A 21,460-nucleotide genomic window follows, 5' to 3' on the forward strand; every position below is an offset into this window, starting at 1 on the left:
GTCATTTATGAGTCCTCACAGCCACGGGGGTGCGATATCAATGATGCTGGGAATGCCTTTGGAAGGGGGATGCCCCTGCCAACTAGTGGGGTACATTTTTTAGGAAGAGGGCTAATATCAGCTCTTGGGGTTAGGAGCTGTGTTTGTTCTGGATGTCCACCCACAACAATGAAAAGGACAATATTTTATTAGATTTGTATACCACCCTGTGCCCATAGATCTCAGAGTTTGCATTCTGGTTTGAATCTAGATTGGTTTCCTCCTTTAGAACTTGGACAGATGGCACTGTAATTAAAAAAAAATATATATTGTTTTTAAACACTGGCCTCAAGTATCAGCCATGTACAACAACAGGCATGATTCATGACTATATTACTTCAGTGCCAATATTTGTTAGTCAAATTCTCCATCCACTGTGGATTTTGAGGCATAAGAAACCCGGCTGTAAAATGAAAATTAAATTGTTCTGATGACATCAGGTGCAAAAATAAATAAATAATCAAAATAATCAAATGATTTGTTAGATGTTTTGTTAATCAAATTTAGTCACCATGCATTAAGACAAAAGTACAAAGGAGATTCAAACAACAGAATTAACACACGTCTTCCAAAAGAGTATAATTCACTAATAAAAACATAAACTGTGTAAAACAGATACAAACACGTAAAAATGATGTCAATAACCATTCTCTTCCTTTGGCAATAAAAGCAAATGTAATTTCAAATAATACGTTGAGAAACACGTCAAAGATTAGCTTTTCTTTTTCAATAAAAAACAGTGAATGAGAAGTATTGGCAGCTCTATATTATATTGTTGCAGTACGTCTAAGCCAGTGTTTCCCAACCGGTGTTCCGCGGCACACTAGTGTGCCGCGAGACGTTGCCTGGTGTGCTGTGGGAGGGAGGCGGGCGAGTCGGGCGGCGAGAGGCGGGGCGGCGGCGGCGAGGAGAGGCCGCCCAGCGCGGGGCTCTCGCCGTCTGCCTGCGTGGCTGCCTGCGTGGCGCTGACGTCACGGGGCTGTAACGTGACCCACATAGGCACACGCGGGGCGGTGAGCGAGCTCCCTCCCACATCCCATCGCCGCTCGCTTCGGACGGCCTACTGGGCTGTCGCAGGCGGAAGGCCTGCGCATGCGCGAGGTTTTCGCGCCTTCGGGATTCCCTTCACGCCTTCCTCCTCCCGGGTCCTTGAGAGCGCGGGAAGCGGCAGCGCGAGACCGGCGTTGAGCCTGGTAGGTATTGTGCTTGCCAAGGCAGTCATTTGGGAAATGAAAACTTGCAAAGCAAGCAACCAGTTCAATCTGAAGTACGTGTATGCTTAATATCCTGTATCTGAAACCTGTTCTGCCCCCTCCCCCACACTTGGTGCCATTTTCATCTACACATGCAGCAGAGTAAGTTGACCCAGAATAGTACCAATTCAGATGGCAGATGGGAGAATGACAGTGCTGAATGCTTTCCCATGTAGAACAGTCCCTGCAAATAAAAACCTAGCATATTTGGAAGAGGGATGCTAGCCTAACCATTACCTTCTATGCTGTAAAAAGTAAAAAGTGACCTTTCCCCATCTGGCATGGTGGTGTGCCTCGAGATTTTTTTCATGAAACAAGTGTGCCTTTGCCCAAAAAAGGTTGGGAAACACTGGTCTAAGCATCATTTGCCAGTCAAAAACCTCATAATCAGTGACATGCTTCTACTACTTAGTGTACGTGTGGGGTTTTGTGTCAACGTCACTTATGTGGGTTCTCTTACTTTTCACTTGTTGTGTTTCCTTGGTGGTGAGAGAGGTTGGGGGTGACCTAAGGAGTGGTTGCTTGTCTTTGTTAGGCTGGAGTGAGATTTGTGTGAGAGAGAGAGTGAGTGAGTGCGGGGTGTGTGTGTAGATTTTTGGATCAGGTTAGCCAGATTGATTTGTATGCTGTCGGTGGATTCTTGTTGTCTTGTTGGGCTATGCATGTGATAAAGGGGAACCATACCGGGATGAAGGCTTCTTCTATTTGTCCCCACGTCCATTTCAGTTTATTGGTTAGTATTTCTAATAAGTCTGTTTCCCATACTATTTGATACCATTGGTCCAGGCTTACTACTGACAGGTCTCTCCAGTGTCTGGTTATGGCTGCTGAGAGTAGGTGGGTTATGAGCTCTTTATAATGTGAGTGGGCATTATTATCTTGGAAGATGTTCAGTGGGACCAGTTCTAATACTTGCTTAGGTATTTTGCATATTTCTTGTATAACTGATGTCCAGAAGAGTTGGACTTGGCGATATTCCCACCACATGTGGAGATATGTGCCTGTGGAGGTGCATCCTCTCCAGCATTTTGATGAGGCTCCTGGGCATATCAGTGCCAGTTTCTGTGGTGTTGGGTACAATCTGTAAATGAGTTTCAGAGTCAGTTCTTTTATTTTGCTTAGATGGATTTAAAGGGAGGTTTAGACCACATTCTATTCCACTGGGTGGGGTTAATCTCATAGCCTATGTCGTCCTCCCATTGCTTTTTGATTATGTCGAGGGGGTTTGTAGGATTTTGGAGGAGTATTTTCTATATTGTGGATACCATCCCCTTGACGTCCGATTCTCTCGAAAGCAGTGCAAACATGGCAAATGGTCCTCTGAAGCTTTTGGTGGTGAAAATCCCACATTTCACAGCACCCCATAAAATGAGCCTTTGGTTCACTCACCTGCAGGTTCACAGTTTCGCCCCAAAAAACTGCCCTTCTCTTTGGTCAGTCAATCAGAACCAAGGAATTGGACTGCATTTTCTGGGGAAGGCTGATGTTTCTAGGGTTACCATATACTTGTCAGCTGCATCATGAAATTCTGGTGCATCAGTTCCCATACATTGGCAATGAGAATTCATGCGGAACAGGTCCTCCCTGTTTCAAAGGTGCAGAGTGTGATTGCATAACTACATTGTGCTCTTTTTGGCATCCGATGAAAACTTTTTTTATTTTCTCAGGCTTTTAAAACAGATGCTTTTACTACACTTTAGGTGGTTGGCACAAATCACTTCCCACCCCAACCCCCTTGCTGGTTTTTAGAGCCCATATAGACAGTATACTCCCTTGGGATGGGATTTACCCTGATTTTCATCTTATATTGTACTGATACAGTTTTAATAATATATAAACCAGGGAACAATATTTCAAGACACACAGCAGCCCCTCTCACGGCCCGCTAATTCCTCACTAGACCATTCATGTCTTGTCATGCTTTCCTATAGATTCCTTCTGACGCAATCTCAAAGGTGCAAAGACATATCCAGAGTAATTGCATTACATGTTGGTTAATAAATGTTGACAACCAATATATTAATAATAACCTAATGGTTGTTAAGTCATTTATAAAGTATTTCAAGAAGCAAGAGCTATGCAGCGACTGGAAATAAAAGGACAAATTCCCTTTTTAAAAGGATGAGACCCCCCCCCCTTTTTAAAAAGACAAAACACAGGCTTGTAATCTAAAAGGACAAGGCCATAAGGGAAAAGGGAAAGGAAAGTAGTGGATGAGATTAAGGTCACAGTCTTCAGGAAAAAAGGTGTTTTCAAATACCGTTTACACATTTGCAAAAAGGGTGAAGTGCAGATGTTAGGAGATAGTGAAGTGCAGAGAAAAGTGGCTTTCTCTTATATCACATCCATTCAATAATTTTGATCCAATTTGGAAAGGGGTGTAGCTCAGTGGTAGATGCTTTCTTCAATGCCCATCATCTCCAGATAGGCTTGTCTGAAATCCTGGAGAGCTGCTGCCAATCAGTGTAAAGTGGGGATGGGGAACACTTTTGACCCTGGAGGCCAGTTCTTTATCTCTCTCACCCTACAAATCAACTTTCCCTCGCACTCCTTCCGCTGATGACAATTGTAAAAGTGACAATGGAAAAAACTGACAATTGCAAAATTGCTGACAATTGTAAAAATCTGCTGCAGCGCTGCATGTTCCTTCTGTGTTCCCCCTCTCTTCTGTTCCTTAACATAAAATGCTTACATTCAACCTGTCTTGAAATGGCTTTTGCCAAGTAATTTATACATTCCTTGCAAATTACATAGCACAGATTAGGGAAGAAAGGGCAATATGTCCTCATGTAGGTTTGCCAACCTCCAGTTTTGTTCATTAAAAATTGCTTCCACAGCTGTCCAGAGAAGTATGAATGCAAAGACCCAATACATTGCCCATATTTCCCTAGTAATGATTGTTCTCTGGAATTCCACCTAGGAGCATTTGTTTTCCCAAGGCAGCGCTGTTTAAAAATAGTGACCCCAATCTATCAGATGTGACACGAGCATACACCAAGGAGTGGAAAAGATTACATGTGACCAAGGATGCTAGTCAAGTTGATGGGTACCATGACCATGAGGGGTTTACTGATAAATGTTAAAATTTATTGGCAGCATATGAGTAATGTTCAGGAATGCTTTGGCTCTACAAAACACACACACACACAAATACTGTATATAAAAAATGGAAATGTGTTTTTCTTGTATTTCCTTGGGCCACGAGAGGGAGCCCAAGTGTAGTCAGAAAAAAAAGACACAGGGGTTCAGCGTGCCAAGGAAAAGTGCATTAACATTATGTAGGTGTCCAGGAATTCAGTATCAGCTCAAATGCACGCCCAGATTGTAATACATACAGAGTTTAATTGAAATCATACCAAATGTATATGCATTGCTTCACCAGCAGACCAGCCAGAAAAGCAGAATGTAGAGTCATTTTTCTTTCAATGAGTGGTTTCACACCCATTTGCTTCCTTGATGCTTTCTCAAGCAAGGATGTGCAAAGGTTTGCAAGGCATGACACTATTTATGAAATGGCATCTGAAATGAAGTTACAATACTCATATCATTTTTCTTCCAACTAAATGACTTGCTTTTCCACTCTTCTTATTTTCACAAAATTGATCGTGGCTGATAAATCTAGAAACTACTTCAGTTGTTATTATCTCTAGACATGGACATTTTGTAAAGAGCAATGCCATTCGATAGCAAATTTGGAACACGTCACCAAATACTTTCCAACAAACGCTAGCTCCATAAATAGCACGGGGCATCTTGGGCAAATAGTTCCTCTTTTGGTGTACAGCATATTGTTTTAACATTTCCCCCCATTGAGTGGAAAGTACATTGTTCATTAGGAAGTTCTCCTGCACAAGTCCATCTGAAAGGGAGCTGTGCAAGAACAGTGTGTTCTTCTTACAAAGGAGCACATTTATGCAATTCCCTTTTGCCTTAGCATTGCTTGGAGAGAAGTTCCCGGTGGATTGTATCCTTAAAGTTTGACATTCTCGTTATTCAACACTGCCCAGTTTCAGATTTTGTAACACATGCTAACTACAGGCATATATTAACATATTATATTGGTATGCTAGGTATGCCAAACGATTCACGGAAGCCAGCAAAACAGAATTGTGCGACAACAATGAATTCGCCCAGAGTGCTCAGCTCATTAGCGTATCCACAATACCATACAGCATACAAATCAAACTTCTCTTCCTTTTAGTACTCAGCTACTTATTTGCATTGTACTTCTATTATTGCATTTCAGATAATCCTGAAACAATTTATCCAGCTAAAGTGCTGGTCATTGACGGTAGCTATAAAGACTTCAGTTTAAGAGCAACCTTCTAGCAAATGAGTCTGCCCAGATGTGATGATCTTCATCAGAGACTCTCTTCTGAGGTTAGGGCAGTGATCATCAATAGGACCTCTCTGGTTGTGGTACCTGGCATGTGAAGTGCTTTTTTATTTGCCCAGGCAGTTTAATCTGATTGAAGAGCTGGTTTTAACTGGTGTTTTATGGTTTAGTCAACTCACTGTTTTTTTTCCATGCTTTCCCCCCTTTTAATTGCACACTCCCCTGGAAGCATATACCGATGGGCAGCACATTACACCCCACCCCAAAATAAAGGATATTATTGTGTCCTTGAAAATAGTGCTAAGAATTCTCTGAGAGGGTAAGAGCAGAGTTAATCTCACACAGCTGTCTCTCGAAATAAAATGGCTAATTGTCCAATGCAAACTATGACCTAGGGAAATAATGAGTAAGAAAAATCTGATTTGAAACGTGGCATCAATCAGGGCCTCAGATTTTGCTGCCAACGATGTACTTAGGGGTCTCCGAGTCATCTTTTCCCTACGCAGCTGAAAAGGAGGCTATTGTCTCTCATGCCTTAACCAGAATATCGCTCCCTTGATCGCTGAACTTTTGCCTGAGTGCCTCTCTCTTTCGTAATGAAACGGGGCCACCCAAATATGAGGCAATTGTTTCTATACTCCCTGGAGAAATCCCTAGCTATGCCGAAGTACAGAAGTCTGCAAATTAAAAGGGAGTGGGGAAAAGAATCCTTTTGTTGTTGTTGTTCAAGACACCCCCACCCACCCCCCAAACACTGCCTGACAAGAACCTAGTTTACAGAAGCCTGATGGCAACTCAGCGAAGCTCAAGGGCTGTGTTCCTTCTTGACTAGTCCATGGACAAAATAAAAGTGCATAGCCACCCGACACTCTCCTGTGTGCATAAAAGGCCTCTGCGCTAGCGTTCCAGATTCTCCTTCTGACCCACCTACCCCGGCTGATATACATCCTCCCGATGGAAACATGCAGATGGGGACAGGTAGGTTTCTATGGGATTTTCTGTAATAGTGGGACAGGGGGTATTAACTATGTATGTGTGAATAGTTATTGTCTCACCTTTATTCTTGCAGATATATCCCTGCTTTAAGCCATTTACATACTGTCTTCTCTTGTATATCATTTACTACAAAGGTTTGCCTTAATTATGCATTCTCAACTTATTTTTAATTTTAATTTTTCCTTATTCTACTTGTTAATTCAGTGCAATTCTGTTACAATTGATTTTGACAGCTCGATGACTAAGCTTTTTAGTGACGAAATGTCAGATTACTGGAACAGCGTCCAAGCACAGAACTGCTGGTATATCACAAGCGGACTCTTTATTACTGTGTTTACGATTGTTCAAGATAAAATCTATTATGGAAGGAGAAGAAATGAGCACCGAACCACTGATAGAAGTGATACAAGTGAACCACTGATAAAAGTGAATTCTTCATTTACTGCGTTCACTATTGTTTAAGAGAAAAATGATTTGGTGCTTGTGAATTTCTGGAGAACAGAGGATGTGGGCAGAGATCTCCAGTCTGCTCTGGTGTTCATCCAGTGCTTTCCGAACACTCCAGATGCACTCCAAGTCAAGAGGGCAAAGAATACCTGAAGCTGCTCCTAGTCCCTACCATCACAGCTGGACTCTGCTTGGTTCCTCTCTGATTATTCTTTTTAAGTGATGCTGTTTGTCAAGGGTGCTTTCAAGCCAACACAATGTACACAGCATATAGTTCACTCTTTATCATCAAACATAACTCACAGTCGCTTCTACAGCTCTGGATATCTACGCATGCCAATCTAGCATCTAGGCAGCTATTCCCAGGCCTGCGTTTTCTGGAGCAGTTGCAGCAACAGCGACCAATCCTCCTCCACCAGTTCATGTACCTTCCCCAATGAGCTGTGTGCACACAGTTGGAGACTGCGCCCGCGTGGCAATGTCCTCTGCACCTCCATTTTCAGTCCCCTCCTGGTTCTGGGAGAAAGTGGTACAGGAAAAGGTGTGGAAGCACTTGCCCGACCTGCCTCATTCTCCTCTTCTTCCGACCCATCCTATGCTGCGCCCTCCTGCTCTGAAGCCTCCCCTGCCTCCGACTCTTGACTCCTGGCTGAAACAGTTCCCCGCAAATCACTGACCCTCTCTCCCGAGTCGGACTCCACTGCTGCAAAATATGGTTGGAGGTTGATGGGGCATTAGGATAGGCTTTGTTTTGGCCCATGGGTTCACCACCCCTGATTTAAAGAGAGATAAGGAATCTGTGGTCTTCTAGGTATTGATGGACTACCACAACCCTCATCTTAGACCACTTGCTATGCTGGCTGGGGCTGATGGGCAACATTTGGAGTGGTATGTTATGTACTGAGTTGAATAGGATCCAAACTGCAGCAGTCTGATTGGTCCTAGAACAATAGGATCCAAATTGCAGCAGTCTAATTGGTCCAATAACAATGCAGCAGTATGATTGGTGGGCAGGAACCACCCAACCATGCTCCAGATATAAGTGAATCCACAACCTGATTGGCTTACAGTAGAATTCCAGAATTAACCAATCATGTGCAGCCCATTGTGTAAATAATGTATATAAAGCAGATACTTTGAGGGGACTTTCATTCATTCCTCCTCACCACTATGAGCTGAATAAAGAGCATGAAATCACTTTGCGACTCTGAGTATATTTCAGGTACAATCTCCACCTCCTGGTGTATACTCTTTTTATTACTCTGGTTTTCATTATCTTGTGGTGTCCTTTCCAATAATGCCAAATGTTAGTTTGGCAATGTCTATTTTCCTTTAGAAAGCTCAAAAAAAGAAACATGGAAGATGGAATAGAAATGACTTGATCAAGGCCCTGAAAGCTTATCAGTGGCAGCCAGGGGTGCGAATGTGTGTCATGAGGTTAAAATCTCTTCCTATGCACTATACTGTACAGGGATGTTGCCGTTCTAGAACTAGACGCCCGCCCTTTCTCCACGACGTAACTCTATTATGTTCCAATTTAAAGCCAACGACCATGTAATGCTATAGAGCAAAGGAGATGGTATTGAAGGGGGGATGGGGAAGTGCCCTTTGTCTTTTCCCCATTCTTCAAATTCCCAATTCTGAAAAGAAGCATTCCTCTTAAGGGGTGGAGATACACTGCAACATTGTGTTGCTGGTCCCACTTGTTTTCCTATATTTCTTACACATTTCAGAACATGATACTACATGCAGTAGCAGTTAATGTTCTAGCACAGTTTGGGCGTGTGCAGAACGAACAGGTTTAGTATGACTTTCTGGTTAGAAATACATATTGTTGGGAGTCATTTTAGTTAAACCCAATACCTTAGCAAGGTAGTAATAATGTTCTTTGCCAGAGTCTCTAGTCAGCACAGAAATTGACTCAAGATTTTATATCTTGTGCCTACAGCAAACAGATTTTAAATCATACCACAATCCTGATTTTAAAAGATATCATAGAATCAGAGTTGGAATAGACCACAAGGGCCATCGAGTCCAACCCCCTGCCCAGCAGGAAACACCATGCTTGATAGCGTCTTAATAAATGGTAGAAAAAGCACAGAAATGAAACAGCATTTTGACTAGACTTTAAAAAAATACTGCAAATGTATTCCCCTGCAACATTATTTTGCCATGTTTATGTGTTTATAGCAAAAGTGAAATAGTTAAGATGTTCAGGCTAATGAACATACATTTACGGGTCCTGTCTCTAGCTCCCTGAACAAGTTCAGCATAATGTGTGAAAGCACTTACAATCTAATCATACAGGCAAAGGCTTTCTCCGAACAAGGGCCTTTGCATATTTCAAGAGTCCAGGATAGTGTGGACGGTCTATGGATAAACATTATGTTGAATGCATTTAGGATGGTGCTTATGCTTATTCGATTCCGAACAATCTGCTTTGGCTGAAGATCACCCAAATAGCCAATAGTTACGTTGTTTTGTGTGGCAAACTGCTTTGTGGCATTTTTTGCAAAGGACAGTTTATACTTTTCTTAATAAATAAAAAAAATATTCTGTGAATCTGACATTTACAATGAGCTTTCCAAAAAATGACATCTATTTCAGATGAACCAAATATTTTGTAGGTGACCTTTTAGAGCTTTTTGCAGTCTGCTGGGCTTTGAATCATCCTCAATAATCTAATGTATTCCACACACCTGACTTCCTGACTACTGATTCAATCTCTAGGGCACTTTTAAAAAAAATATCAAACAGTCCCAATACTGTATATGCAGGTCCCACTATGTGAACGTAATCCGTTCCTGATAAATGGTTTGTAAGCCGAGTTTTTACATAGCAAGCCAACAATTTCCGAAAATCGTTCCCAAAATCCCAAAGCATTCCCATGAAAAGTTAACCCCCAAATGTATGTCTCTCTTACTACACTTATTGCACTCGGTTGGAGGATCTTTCCCAGTGTGCAATGATTTGTATGTTCGGATATCTGAATCAGACACTTGTGCAGTGATGTTAGGGCAGGAATCCTTCATGCATGGATAACTGAAGGTTCGTATAATGAGTGCTCGCATAGCAGGACCCGGGTGTACAAGACTGTGGGGGACAGCACAGTTTAGTTACTCCTATTATGAAAGCTCACCAGTCCCATGTGAATTACCTTGATGTGTCTTCATTCTAGTGAAAACAGGATGAAATCCCTAGTGAAGCTGACTGAACCACCTGGGATCTCCCAAATGAATTACATTTGGTACTGTGCTGTTGGCACTATTTTGCTAAACCACAGCAGCCTGTCCCTTTAGATTTCCAATAATACCGTAAACTACAGCATTAATGCAAAATATACTGGACAATTGGGCAAGTAGCTGACTAGCAGCCACTGCTTCCAAACCATAGGATCAGATTGTAAATACAACCGTATACTTTCAGTCTGAATACAAGAAAAGCGAGGGAAGCCTCTTCAGAGCTTTTTCGCAAACGCACATTCTTCTGGAGCAAAGCTGTACCTGTGGAAGATGTGGCTTGGTGCTTCTATGACACAAGATCCTGCCTAAACTGGTCCCTTTTGACCCATCCCTTTCCTAACCATTCTCTGCCATTTGTGTGCAGCCTATGACTTGATAAAATGGAAGCTTGGGCCGGGGAAACTAGCAAAGTGAGTCAAAGCCATTCCATAGAAATCTATGGCATGACACATATGGACACCCACCATCGGGACTGGTATTCTCCTTTGGCACATGACCAACCATGGCAGAATGCGTTTCACTAAATTGCCCCGGGTCCTGGTGCATGATCGATGGCTCGCCCGCACTTCTGCTTGTTCTTCTGCTTCCCTCAGAGAAAACCTGCTCTTCGCCACCGAACTGGAGCAAATGCCAATTGGGTTTCGTGCAGATGCATGTTTGCTCTGATTCAGAGGTAAAGAGCAGGTTTTCAGGGGGAAAGTGGCAGGCCGGCAGGCCTGGGTAGAGGGTACACCGTGCCTCGGGCCTTTGAGGGTTAAGGTGGCTGGAAGGCCCCACCAGGGACTGGCTGCTTTATAAAAATTTGAGTTTATACTAAATTTTAAAATTTTAACTGTGGGTCTCAGGTAATCTCTGTACAGGTCTGCTGGCAGGGCAAGGAACAAACCCCTTGGACCCGCGCTTTTTAAACATTGGACAAGCCATGTATAGATGAGCTCACAACCGAGATGTTTTGTATGTGTATTAATGTTTCTGTACTCCTGAAAATTTAAATAAGCAGTTATTTTAAAAAGTTTTGGCTGGAATAGCCGGATAATGCGATCTTTCCTCCCACAAACAGGAGCCTTGGCCTGGAGAGAGAGAGAGAGAGAAAGAGAAAGCTTTGGGTAGTATTATTGCAGAATATTCCAGCTTCCAACTACTTGGGTCAAGAGGATTAAAAATTATTCCCTGGAAAGAAGAAGTCCCAGCGAAAGAAGAATGGATACAAAAATTTATGGAATATGCAGAAATGGCGAAACTCACGGGAAAAATAAGAAATCAAGATAACAAACCTTTTAAATAAATGAATGGAAATGTTTTATTGAAGATTTACAAATAAACTGTAAACAGATAGGAACATTGGCAGGATTATTGGAATAACCTGCATTTTTATAAAACTATATATATATTTAAAGTAGATGAATAAATGAGTAAATTAATTTAATTTGGAATAGGCAGAAAATATATAAAAAAACAAATTTAAGGAACCACAGAAAGAGGGGGAAGTCAAGTTTCGAAAAAGATATTGTAAAATTATTGAAATGAATAAAACTGAAGATCATAAACAAAGCACTAATTTATAAAAATTATTCATTTAGGCACTTGGCTGATGGGCAGATCCTCAATAAGCCTGCCTCAGGCAGGGCTGCCACGTGTCCTGTATGATTAGAGTTATCCTTTATTTTGATGTAAAATGCTATGTCCTGTACTGATAAAGCGTTTTGGACTGTATTTCAGGTCATCTCTCTTGCTCTCTGCCAGGTTAGGGATCCTTTCCAAATGCATGCGTTTGAAACGGTGTGTGAAATACAGATTTAGAAATTCATGTGTCCGTGTGAAAAACGGGCAGCAATAGAGTGGGATGGATTGCTTTGGAGTCCCTTCAACCTCCCTTCATGCAACCGTTATGGGGGCTATCTTTGAATACGCGCGGGAAAAAGATGCGCGCCGCGCAGGCGCCGTAGCGGACGACGAATAAAAAGAAGGAAGGAAGCAAGGCCTCCTCCCCGCAACCCCCCCTTCCACCTTCCTCACGAGGGATTGGTTCATGGGACGCATGCGCATGGCGCCTCGTTCGAGAGGCGCTGGAAGGCACGGGGTGCGCGCGCGCGGCCCCTCTTTCTTTTCTCTCTCACTGGAAGGGGCGGAGCAGGGGGCGGGCCCGCAGAGGCGCGAGGGGAAAGGAGAGAGACGGCGCGGAGGAAGGGTTTCTGCACATGCGTAGGAAAGTGATGGTCGGGGAGAGCGGCGGCGCCGTCGGGAGGAGCGTCGCTGAGGGAAGCGGGGACGCGCCTGCGCACGCGCGGGACGGGGCAAAGAGGAAGGAAAAGGCGGGGCCTGGTCGGCGAAAGCGACGCCCCCGGCGTGCGGCGACTCGAGGCGGACGCAACTTCCACAGGACGGAGCCCCCGCCGGCGCCCTGAGGAGAGGAGAGCGGCGCGAGCTCGCTGGGCCCCTTCGCCTTCCCCCTCAGCCTCCGCGCGCAGCATGAGAGTCCCGCCTTCCCCGCAGCAGCAGCGACGCGGCGGCGGCGGCAGCTCCGGCCGCTTCCTGCTTGCCTTGGTCCTGAGGAGCGGCCACCCTTCCTCCTCCTCCTGCTGCTGCTGCTCCTCCTCACTGCGGTGAGAGGCTGAGGGGCGCCTGGGCGGCGAACTGCGGCGCTTCCCTGGCCGGCCTTGAGGGAGCGAGCGAGACCCCATTGGCTTCTTCCCATGCTCTCCGAAAGTGCCCCGCCGCCTCCCCGCCCTGCTCGCCTGGCCTCGGAGGACTTGGGAAAGAGGTTGCTTCGCGCCGCTGCCGACATCGCAACCGAGAACCTCGGAGGGGGGAAAGAAAGTGGGAGGAGGACCAGGAGGGAAACCACCGCGGGCATCGCCACCCCGACCCCAAAATAAACACCTTCTCCTCCCCTCAGATCTTGCGTTGGAACAGCAATCACTGGAGACTGTTATTTGAATTATCATCATCATCATAACCTTCATTTTTGGGGGGATGATTTAATGTTCTCTTTTTGTCAAAGGACTGGTACTTTCCCTAGGTTTTTTGGGGTTTTTTTCTGGGAAAAGGGAACTGTGAAGGGAGAGCTTTCCTGGATTTCACTGCACCTTGGAATTCCTTCTGGGCTGGTTCAGATTCCTCCCCGCGAACATACATACATATAAGCTGTAAATAAACACGGATCAGGGGTTTGTTTTCAGGCGAAGGTCCTTTCCAACCAACCATGGAGCATAGCAGAATGGATTACTTCTGCGATCAGGTGCCGCAGAAAGATGTGGGCCGCAGGATGCAGGTCGGCCAAGAATTTCTGGAGTATCTGAACGATCCCAGCGTTTCCACTGATCTTGAGCAGGATCAGCAACGCCTGGATAAAGTCATTGATGAATTGACAGGATGGGTGAACTCTAGTAATTATAAGGTAAGCTTTTTTGTGCTTTATTTCGTGTGCAGCCGGGAAACGTATTTTATGTGGCCCTCGTTTTTGTAAAGTGTTTTCTTTGTGGCTTGCCCTTTCAGTGAACCTTCTGTGGGCCAAAATCCAGTTTCTTCCTGGGTTTTAGAACGTTTCTTATAGGTTTGAGATGCTTGTTTTTCCAATTTCTTCTTATTGTACCAATTAAATAATGCACTGGCCCGGGAGTGAAAGGGCAGCATCCAAATAGAAATCCATTAAGACTGCAGTCATATATTTGCATCATTGGATTCAAGGAGTTTTCTTCCATATAAAAATATGCAGGGTTTGGCAGTGTGTCATCATGCTGATCTGATCTTAGGCTGCAGTGCTGCCTCACTTACTTGGGAGTGTCCCACAGAAGTCACTTGGGCTTTCTTCGGAGTAGGTTATAGGAGTACACTGCCAGACACAATGCTTGTTAAGGGTTTTTGTTTACTTTCCAAATTAAGTTCTTTCTGTGGAGGGCCAACAAAGCCTAAGATAAGTCAACAATGTGCTGAAACAGTCCAGTTTGGAGGGTAAATAGGAGTTATTCTCTATGGTGATAATTTAATCCCAGGGTCTTTCATTACACTTTTCAGAAAATTTGTAGTGACTCCTTGAATTTTCCATGCTGTTTTTTCTTTTCTTTTTGGCTTTCACATAGGAAAATAGTAATTATTGAGAGATGAGGTGTGGAAAACGTTTAAAAAAAACCACCTTTGAGATTGCAGCAGAAAACTTGAGAATGTTGTCGTATTACCTGCCAGTGATGGGCCTGACCATTTCAGTAGCTAGTCAGTGACTTAACTACTGTATAGCTCATTTACAGTCCTGTCATCTGGTGGCGGTATTGCTCCATAACCCAGGCTTCAGATGTGTTGATTACTCAAATTCCCCAGAGATGAATCTGTGTGTATAATCTGTGCATATCATATATATATATATGTTTATGCATGTGCATGCCCGCAGTTGCTACGAATTATTGGATACTAATTAAAAAAATTTTTTGTAGTGCCTTCAGGTACATTCAGACATGAGTCATATTGCAAGTACCTAATCCAATATAGCAAAAAGAGATTGAGATGTTTATGCTTTTGTGTATTAGTGAGTACCATAGATTTTCAAAACACTGCACATGACTGTACCCACGTGTGTGGAACAGATGGATTCTTGGTGGTGTTCATACTTGCTTTTAGTTAGTGACTGTTTCCCAGTTAACCTCTTTTTATTTATCTTTAATGAATGATCTGTAAGAGGGTTAGATTTAGTAGTCAGTATAATAAAGACAACTTCATGAAGAGAAATGGTAAAGAAAAAATAAGCTTGAAGGAAAGATACAGGAGCAAACACCTACATGGCGATAGAAAGTATGGAGAAACAAGGTAAATATTTTGAAAGTACTAGAATCAGTTTCTTCAGTTAACAGCTAAGATACCACATTTCCCAATAGCTTGAGTTTTGTTTAGATGCGCAGTTAGCTATTCCCATTATTATTATTATGTTGTTGTTGTTGTTGTTGTTGTTGTTGTTGTTGTTGTTGTATTTTGGTGTTGTTGTTTTAGATGTGTAGTTAGCTATTCCCATTATTATTATTATTATTATGTTGTTGTTGTTGTTGTTGTTGTTGTTGTAAAAAGCATGTTTGTAGATGGGCAGATGTTAAGTGTTTAATATAGAAATGCAAATGTTAGTACAGTATTTCAGCCAGAGCTTTAATACTTACTTCACAACTATAAATCATTACTCTAAGAATTGCTTTAAAATCACATTTTAAGAAATAAAAAGAAATCTAACTAACCTTAATCCATAGTAGTTTTGTATGTGTGTGTGCATATATATGTAAAAGTAGTAAAATACCAGAGTGCAGTTTTATGGATGTTCCCTCTGTGTTCAGTGCAAGCTAATCTAGTGATACTTTTGAGTAAACATGCAGTTCTCAAAGGGCTGACTCCATTTACCTGGGAGTAATCTTCATTGTAATAAGTAGGATTTAGGATTGTAATGTTAGTCTATTGCAGCAATTTCAATTTGTGTCCTCTGACAGCTTCAAAAATGAATCTGTGTCATACTATAAACTTTGAGAGTCCTCTTTATCAGATGCATACTTTTTTCTATTTAAATATCATTTTGTTTCTTCTGGTGTACAGAAATTCTGGATGTTTCAGAAATTTCCTTATAGATGCAAATCTCTTAAAAGTAGGGAAAATTACAACAGTGGGATCAAATGACCAAGAAATACAATATATTATTGGTGGCATTTGTATGGAGAGTTTGATTTAAAAAATATATATTTAAATTTATAATTGTACAACAGCAATAACTGACAATTAAATAATATGTCTATTAATTCTATAATCTGTTAATTTTAGCACCTGTAGTGATAGAGTGTGTGTGAGAGAGCCTACATCTCAGTTGAGTCCTAAATAAATAGGAACTTGCTGAACTATAATTTATCTGAGTCACTCATTCGAAGAATAGTGATTTTAATTCAAAAGCAGAGGTCCAGAAACCAATGAGAGAACATTTCCATCTTCTGTCTAGAGGCTGATTTACTTTTCCTTCATAGATAGCAGAAGTGGATTGTTGGCAGAGGATAGCATACATTAGATTAAAGATGATCAACTGAATGAGTTTCTAATTGTATGGCTGCTGTTATTAGTTTCTTTAATAGTTAATTCCTGAATGGATCTGGGCAGGGGATGGTGGGAAGAGTTTGAGATTCAGGTTTCTTGCAGGACCTCACTCTTTGGTTCTTTGATATTGTTTTTACATAGTAAATTATAGTGTTGGTGTATTCTCTGTAAGCAATGACAAGCCTGGCACTGGCATCCAAGAGGACCAACTAAGTTAGTTCTTGGTATAAGCTTTCGTGTGCATGCACACTTCTTCAGATACCTTCAGATTGACTGGGCTATTCAGCATATTTAAGCAATTTTGCTATAAATGATATATATATATATATATAAAATAATATCTTTATTGTCATTGCCCCCTTCGGGGACAACGGAATTACTTATATATATATCATGTTAAGTTCTAGGAATAATGGGTACCTGGACTGTTTCATTTTTAATATGTAGTCTTGGTTTTGAACTCAAAAAGATGAGCAAATGCTTCTAGTCTTAAAGTATGAGGTTTTACTCAGAGGCTGGTAGAATTAGTGTGCTAAATGTCTTTTCAAGGCTTCCCCAGCAGCCCCTATCAAGCTAAATAACACCTTTAATTCTCTACCAAGACAAATGCTCTCTTTTAAAGAATAGCTTTGCAGACCTTTTTTCAATTTTAGTCTTGAAACCAAGTGAAATTTGCATTTCTTTAGATAGGCCACTGAATTTTAAGTAAGGGTGTCTTGCTTGAATTTTCATTGTTTACACTGCTGTCACCTTGGGATTAGTCAGAAAGAAAACCACACCTTGCTTGCAGGCACTTGTGGTCCTAAACTACTTGCAATTCATAGCTTTCCTCTGTTATGCAACTCAAAATGTTTTCTAAGTATAAATGTTGCTAGTAAGCATTGGTAGTTAAATGAAAGAATAATAGAAAACCCCACTATTACATTTCTTTAAAAAAACCATATTATTGTGTTTACTTTATGGCTTGCTGTTTAGATTTTCTTCAGATTTGAAACATTTTTTTCCATATAGGTTTTGCAGCATTGCCCCCAGTGCTTAGCCTTGCTCTGCACTAGCTTATGCACTAGCAGAAAGGATTAAATATTTGTCTCTGCTAGACATAAATCACAGGAGAAAGGCCTAGTGGGCTCTGCAGTTCTAAGTTAGAGCATTTTTTATAATGATGATAAACAGTGGTGAGACAATAGATTTCTATGATCAAACTTTCTCAAGAAGAGCCCAAGTTACTGTTCCTTAAATTTAGGTCTCCAGGTGGTGTTGGCCTATAATTTCCATCAGCCCCAACCAGGTAAGGTAGCAGCCAAAGATGATGAAAGTTAGTCAAAAAACCTATGGGGAACCAAGGTGGGAGAATATTGTCCAGTCTTTTGCCATTCATCCATAGTCATGGCACTGTGTGAATAAGTTTTTAACTGGTTTCTTACTCTGAAAGCTTACATATGTGATGCTGACTTAGATGGCTTAATCAGCTTTTTGTAACCTGTAGTTGTCCAAAAGTGATGGACTTCAGCTTCCATCAGCTGTTGTGGCCAATGGTCAGGACTGATGAGAGTTGTAGTTGAAAACATCTGGAGGAGAAACTAGGTTCTGGAAGACTGGAGTAGATGCTAAGCCATCACCCAAACTTGCATTTTTAAGATTTCTCATTTTTTTCACAGGTATCACTACTTGGATTAGATCTTCTCGGTGCCTTTGTTGACAGACTTTCAGGACGCTTCAAATCCTATATAGGACCTGGTGAGTGAGTCGCTTTAAAATGTTATGTGTAAAAGAATTGAAGATAAGCAATTTGGTGATCCTCTTAGGATGCCTTTTTTCTCAGTTTTTCAAAGTAAAAAAAATACACACATACCATGTTAGTTGTCTTTAGTATGATAAAGGTAAGATTAGTATCCAAATGTTAACACCTGTACAGTTGTGTTAAATTCAAAGGTTTGTGTTATAGTACCCAAATGCATGGTTACGTTGCACACTTTGCTCAGATGTTGGTCTTCTGTCTGTGCTGCGCAAAGTAGGCCTGGGCGATGTAGCAATATATCACCCAGGACTGGTATGAAACCGCTGCGCACCTGAGTCCCTCTGCTAGCAGCGCCCTCTAGAGGGACTCAAGAGTCTTCCTCCAATGGGCGCTGCTAGCTGAGGGACTCGGGAACGGTGGCGGTTGCACCAGCGACAAACTGATGAGTAAAACCAACATCACGGTCTGCCCTCAAACAGTGCAGAGGAAGAAACAAGCTGCACCAGCAAGGCGCCAATACAGCTTCTCCCTTCACATCTTTAAACTGCTCAGCTGAGAAGCCTGCAGCTGCCCTTGCATCAGCCGAGCAGTTAACAGAGCCCTCAGCCTGGTGGTTGAGTGGAGACTGTGAAACTGCTGGGCTGCAGGGCACACGGTTGCCACTCCCATCAGCTGAACTGTTAAGGGAGCCAGCGGCGGGGTGGGGGCTCTGTGAAACTGCCCTCCTACCCCCCAGCTGAGCAGCAGGCAAGGGAAGCTGTATTGGCCCCAGCCTGTGTGCTGGGGTGAAAGGGCCTCGGCTCCTGCAGTTAGAGCTGTGACAGTTTCACCCTTTGTCTTGTCAGCTGGGGCCAATGCAGTTTGTTTCAACATCGCGGTATATCACCAAACCACAATGCAGTGGTGCCTCGCAAGACAAAAAGAATCCGTCTAGCGGTTTCTTTGTCTTGTGAAGCAAGCCCATTGAGGGATTAGCGGATTAGCGCTATTAGCGGCTTTTAGCGGCTTATCTGCTGATCGGATCAGCTGATAAGCGGCTTAGCGGCTTAGAAAAAGGGGGGGAGGGGAAAAAACCAGCAGGAACTCGCAAGACATTGTCGTCTTGCGAAGCAAGCCCATAGGAAATTCATTTTGCGAAGCACCTCCAAAACGGAAAACTCTTTCGTCTAGCGAGTTTTCCGTCTTGTGAGGCATTCGTCTTGCGGGGCACCACTGTGTTTGGCTGGTGATACACCACAATGTTGAAAGCCTAACATCACACAGCCCTAGTGTAAAGTTAGCACCCATATCTACTATATCCAAAGCTACATACTTCTTGAAAATAAAAAGCCCAAAGTGCTCTAAATACATGGTCCTGTTTATCCTGGCCACAGGCAAAATTGGATCTAAAATCATAGGACTGTGATTCAATGAACTAATGCAGGCATTTCCAACTTTCAAGAGACTGAGATCTACTCCCACTATAAAAAAAACTGGCAGTGGTCTACCAAAGTTGTTGAGCTTTTTAAAGGAAATTTTATAGCCTACCATTGCCTTCTAGCTATGGACACTCAAGTGGGGCATTCCACTCCCTTGGTTATGTATTTTTTTAAATTATTTTTTAAGTGACACAGCATTTTGTTACTATTGAGCATATTCATTCCTCATTGAGCTTTCAGAGAACCCTGTAGGCTCTTAATATTTTTTGTACCTCAAATCTTGGGGCTCACCTGAGCATGCTGATGCATCCCCTTTGTTTCTAAATGGCCCTGTTTTGGTTGAATTTATTGTTGTTACCCACCACCCAAGTTTGCTGTTAGAGGGAGTGATGTATTTATTGTGTGTAATACTGTTTTAGCAACTTTTAAGATGGCAGGTCCTCTGGGTTGTGCATTAATAAACTTGGATTGACTAGGAAGAATTCCAGTTGCTAGCATAACCTTGCCAAGTGACTAGATTTTGAAAAAGTTTCCAGTCCACTATTGTGTGCATATGTGTTTGCCTGGTTTTGATTTAATAGAGGTTGTGTTCGTATGAGGAAATTCTAATTAGTACTTTTAAAGGGCTCTCTTTCCAGCCTGCCAATCTTATTCAGATCAAATCACAGCATGACTTTGGTCATGCAAGATCAGTTATGACATTAAGTACCACTTAGCTTCATTATTCTAGGATTAAAACTTTTCACTCATAAAATACTACTTTTGAATCTTTGAATGTTTGACTTGTCTGAGGGTGTAAATGGAATTTTTCTTTTCTTCTGTTTGATGCTTTGTTTAAAGCTTAAGGAATATTCCTGAAGATGTTAAAAGAATTTACAGGGACTTAATTCCCACTAAAGGCAGTGGTTTTCAAACTTTTTTCTCCAGGCCACACTATCAGAATAAAAATTTGCTCGCACCATACTGAAATTTTTATTAATAAGAAATACATTGAAAAACAAAAAGAAACAACTAACAGTGCTTGATTTTGAAAATATATCTATATATATTTATACTAATGCTAATGCTAATACTAATAATACTAGTACTATTCTATACTGTTTAAATCTTTCTTTAATTGCCATTGAATCTTTCCGGCACACTTGCCACCCCCTCCTCCTACACTATTGTGGCACGCAAACCCCTTTGAGAACCACTGCACTAAGCAAACACTTAGTTGGATGTTGTGGGGAAAACCTGCAATACTGTTTTTCATGGAAATTAATAGTGCATTTGTCCAAAATAATAAATTAAACTCTCTTGTGCACATAGTTCCCATTAACTCCAGTATGGTAACTAGATCCGGCTGTGCCACCCACCTATCAATCACTTGACATATTCTCAGGGGTTCATTCTCAACACTGATCAGCTGATGGGTGCTGAAAGGAAGTCCCTTTGAAGTCCATTTGCAGATGTGGTTTGGATTCAAACCACACCCATAAGTAGTTGTTTTCTCTTTGCGGACTGACAGAAGGAAAATGTCAGTCTGCAGGCACAGCTTGAATCCAAACCACCTCTGCCATGTCCTTCCCTGCCCCACCCTGCCACCACAGCTTATGTTAGATGTGGGGCACGTGAGAAAAAGGTCTCACAGATATAATGAGGCTCACCGGCCAAAGGTTCCTCACTATTGCCATAGCTCAAAGTGTGTGTAATGGCTAAGCAATCTCCAAACAATCTTTAATGAAGATGCTTTCAGAAGTAGTATTTGAATATTTACTAAGAAGGTACCGTATTTTTCGCACCATAGGACGCACTTTTTCCCTCCTAAAAAGCAAGGGAAAATGTGTGTGCGTCCTATGGAGCGAATGCAGGGGGGAGGCAGACGGGAAAAGCCCTCAAGAGCCGCACACAAGCTTCGTGCGCTCTTGCGGGCTTTTCTCTAGGAGGGAGACGGGACTGAC

The 21,460-nt window shown here is 42.3% G+C and overlaps 1 protein-coding gene across 23 annotated transcripts in view; it reads left to right on the forward strand.

The window, feature by feature from the left end:
- The first annotated feature begins 12,563 nt into the window (after positions 1 to 12,563).
- CLASP2 (cytoplasmic linker associated protein 2) overlaps positions 12,564 to 21,460 on the forward strand; it is a 126,523-nt gene continuing 117,626 nt past the window's right edge. For 10 of the 23 annotated variants that reach the window (XM_081164278.1, XM_081164280.1, XM_081164276.1 and 7 more), the window contains exons 1-2: positions 12,565 to 13,710; positions 18,020 to 18,098. In XM_081164278.1, the coding sequence (XP_081020404.1) occupies positions 13,516 to 13,710; positions 18,020 to 18,098 (274 nt within the window). In that variant the 5' untranslated portion in view covers positions 12,565 to 13,515. Of the gene's footprint in view, positions 13,711 to 18,019; positions 18,099 to 21,460 lie in introns of all 23 variants that reach the window. The other 13 variants (XM_081164273.1, XM_081164301.1, XM_081164295.1 and 10 more) reach the window with 3 other exon arrangements.

This window comes from Podarcis bocagei (assembly GCF_964188305.1).
Source record: "Podarcis bocagei genome assembly, chromosome: 12".
NCBI lineage: Eukaryota > Metazoa > Chordata > Lepidosauria > Squamata > Lacertidae > Podarcis > Podarcis bocagei.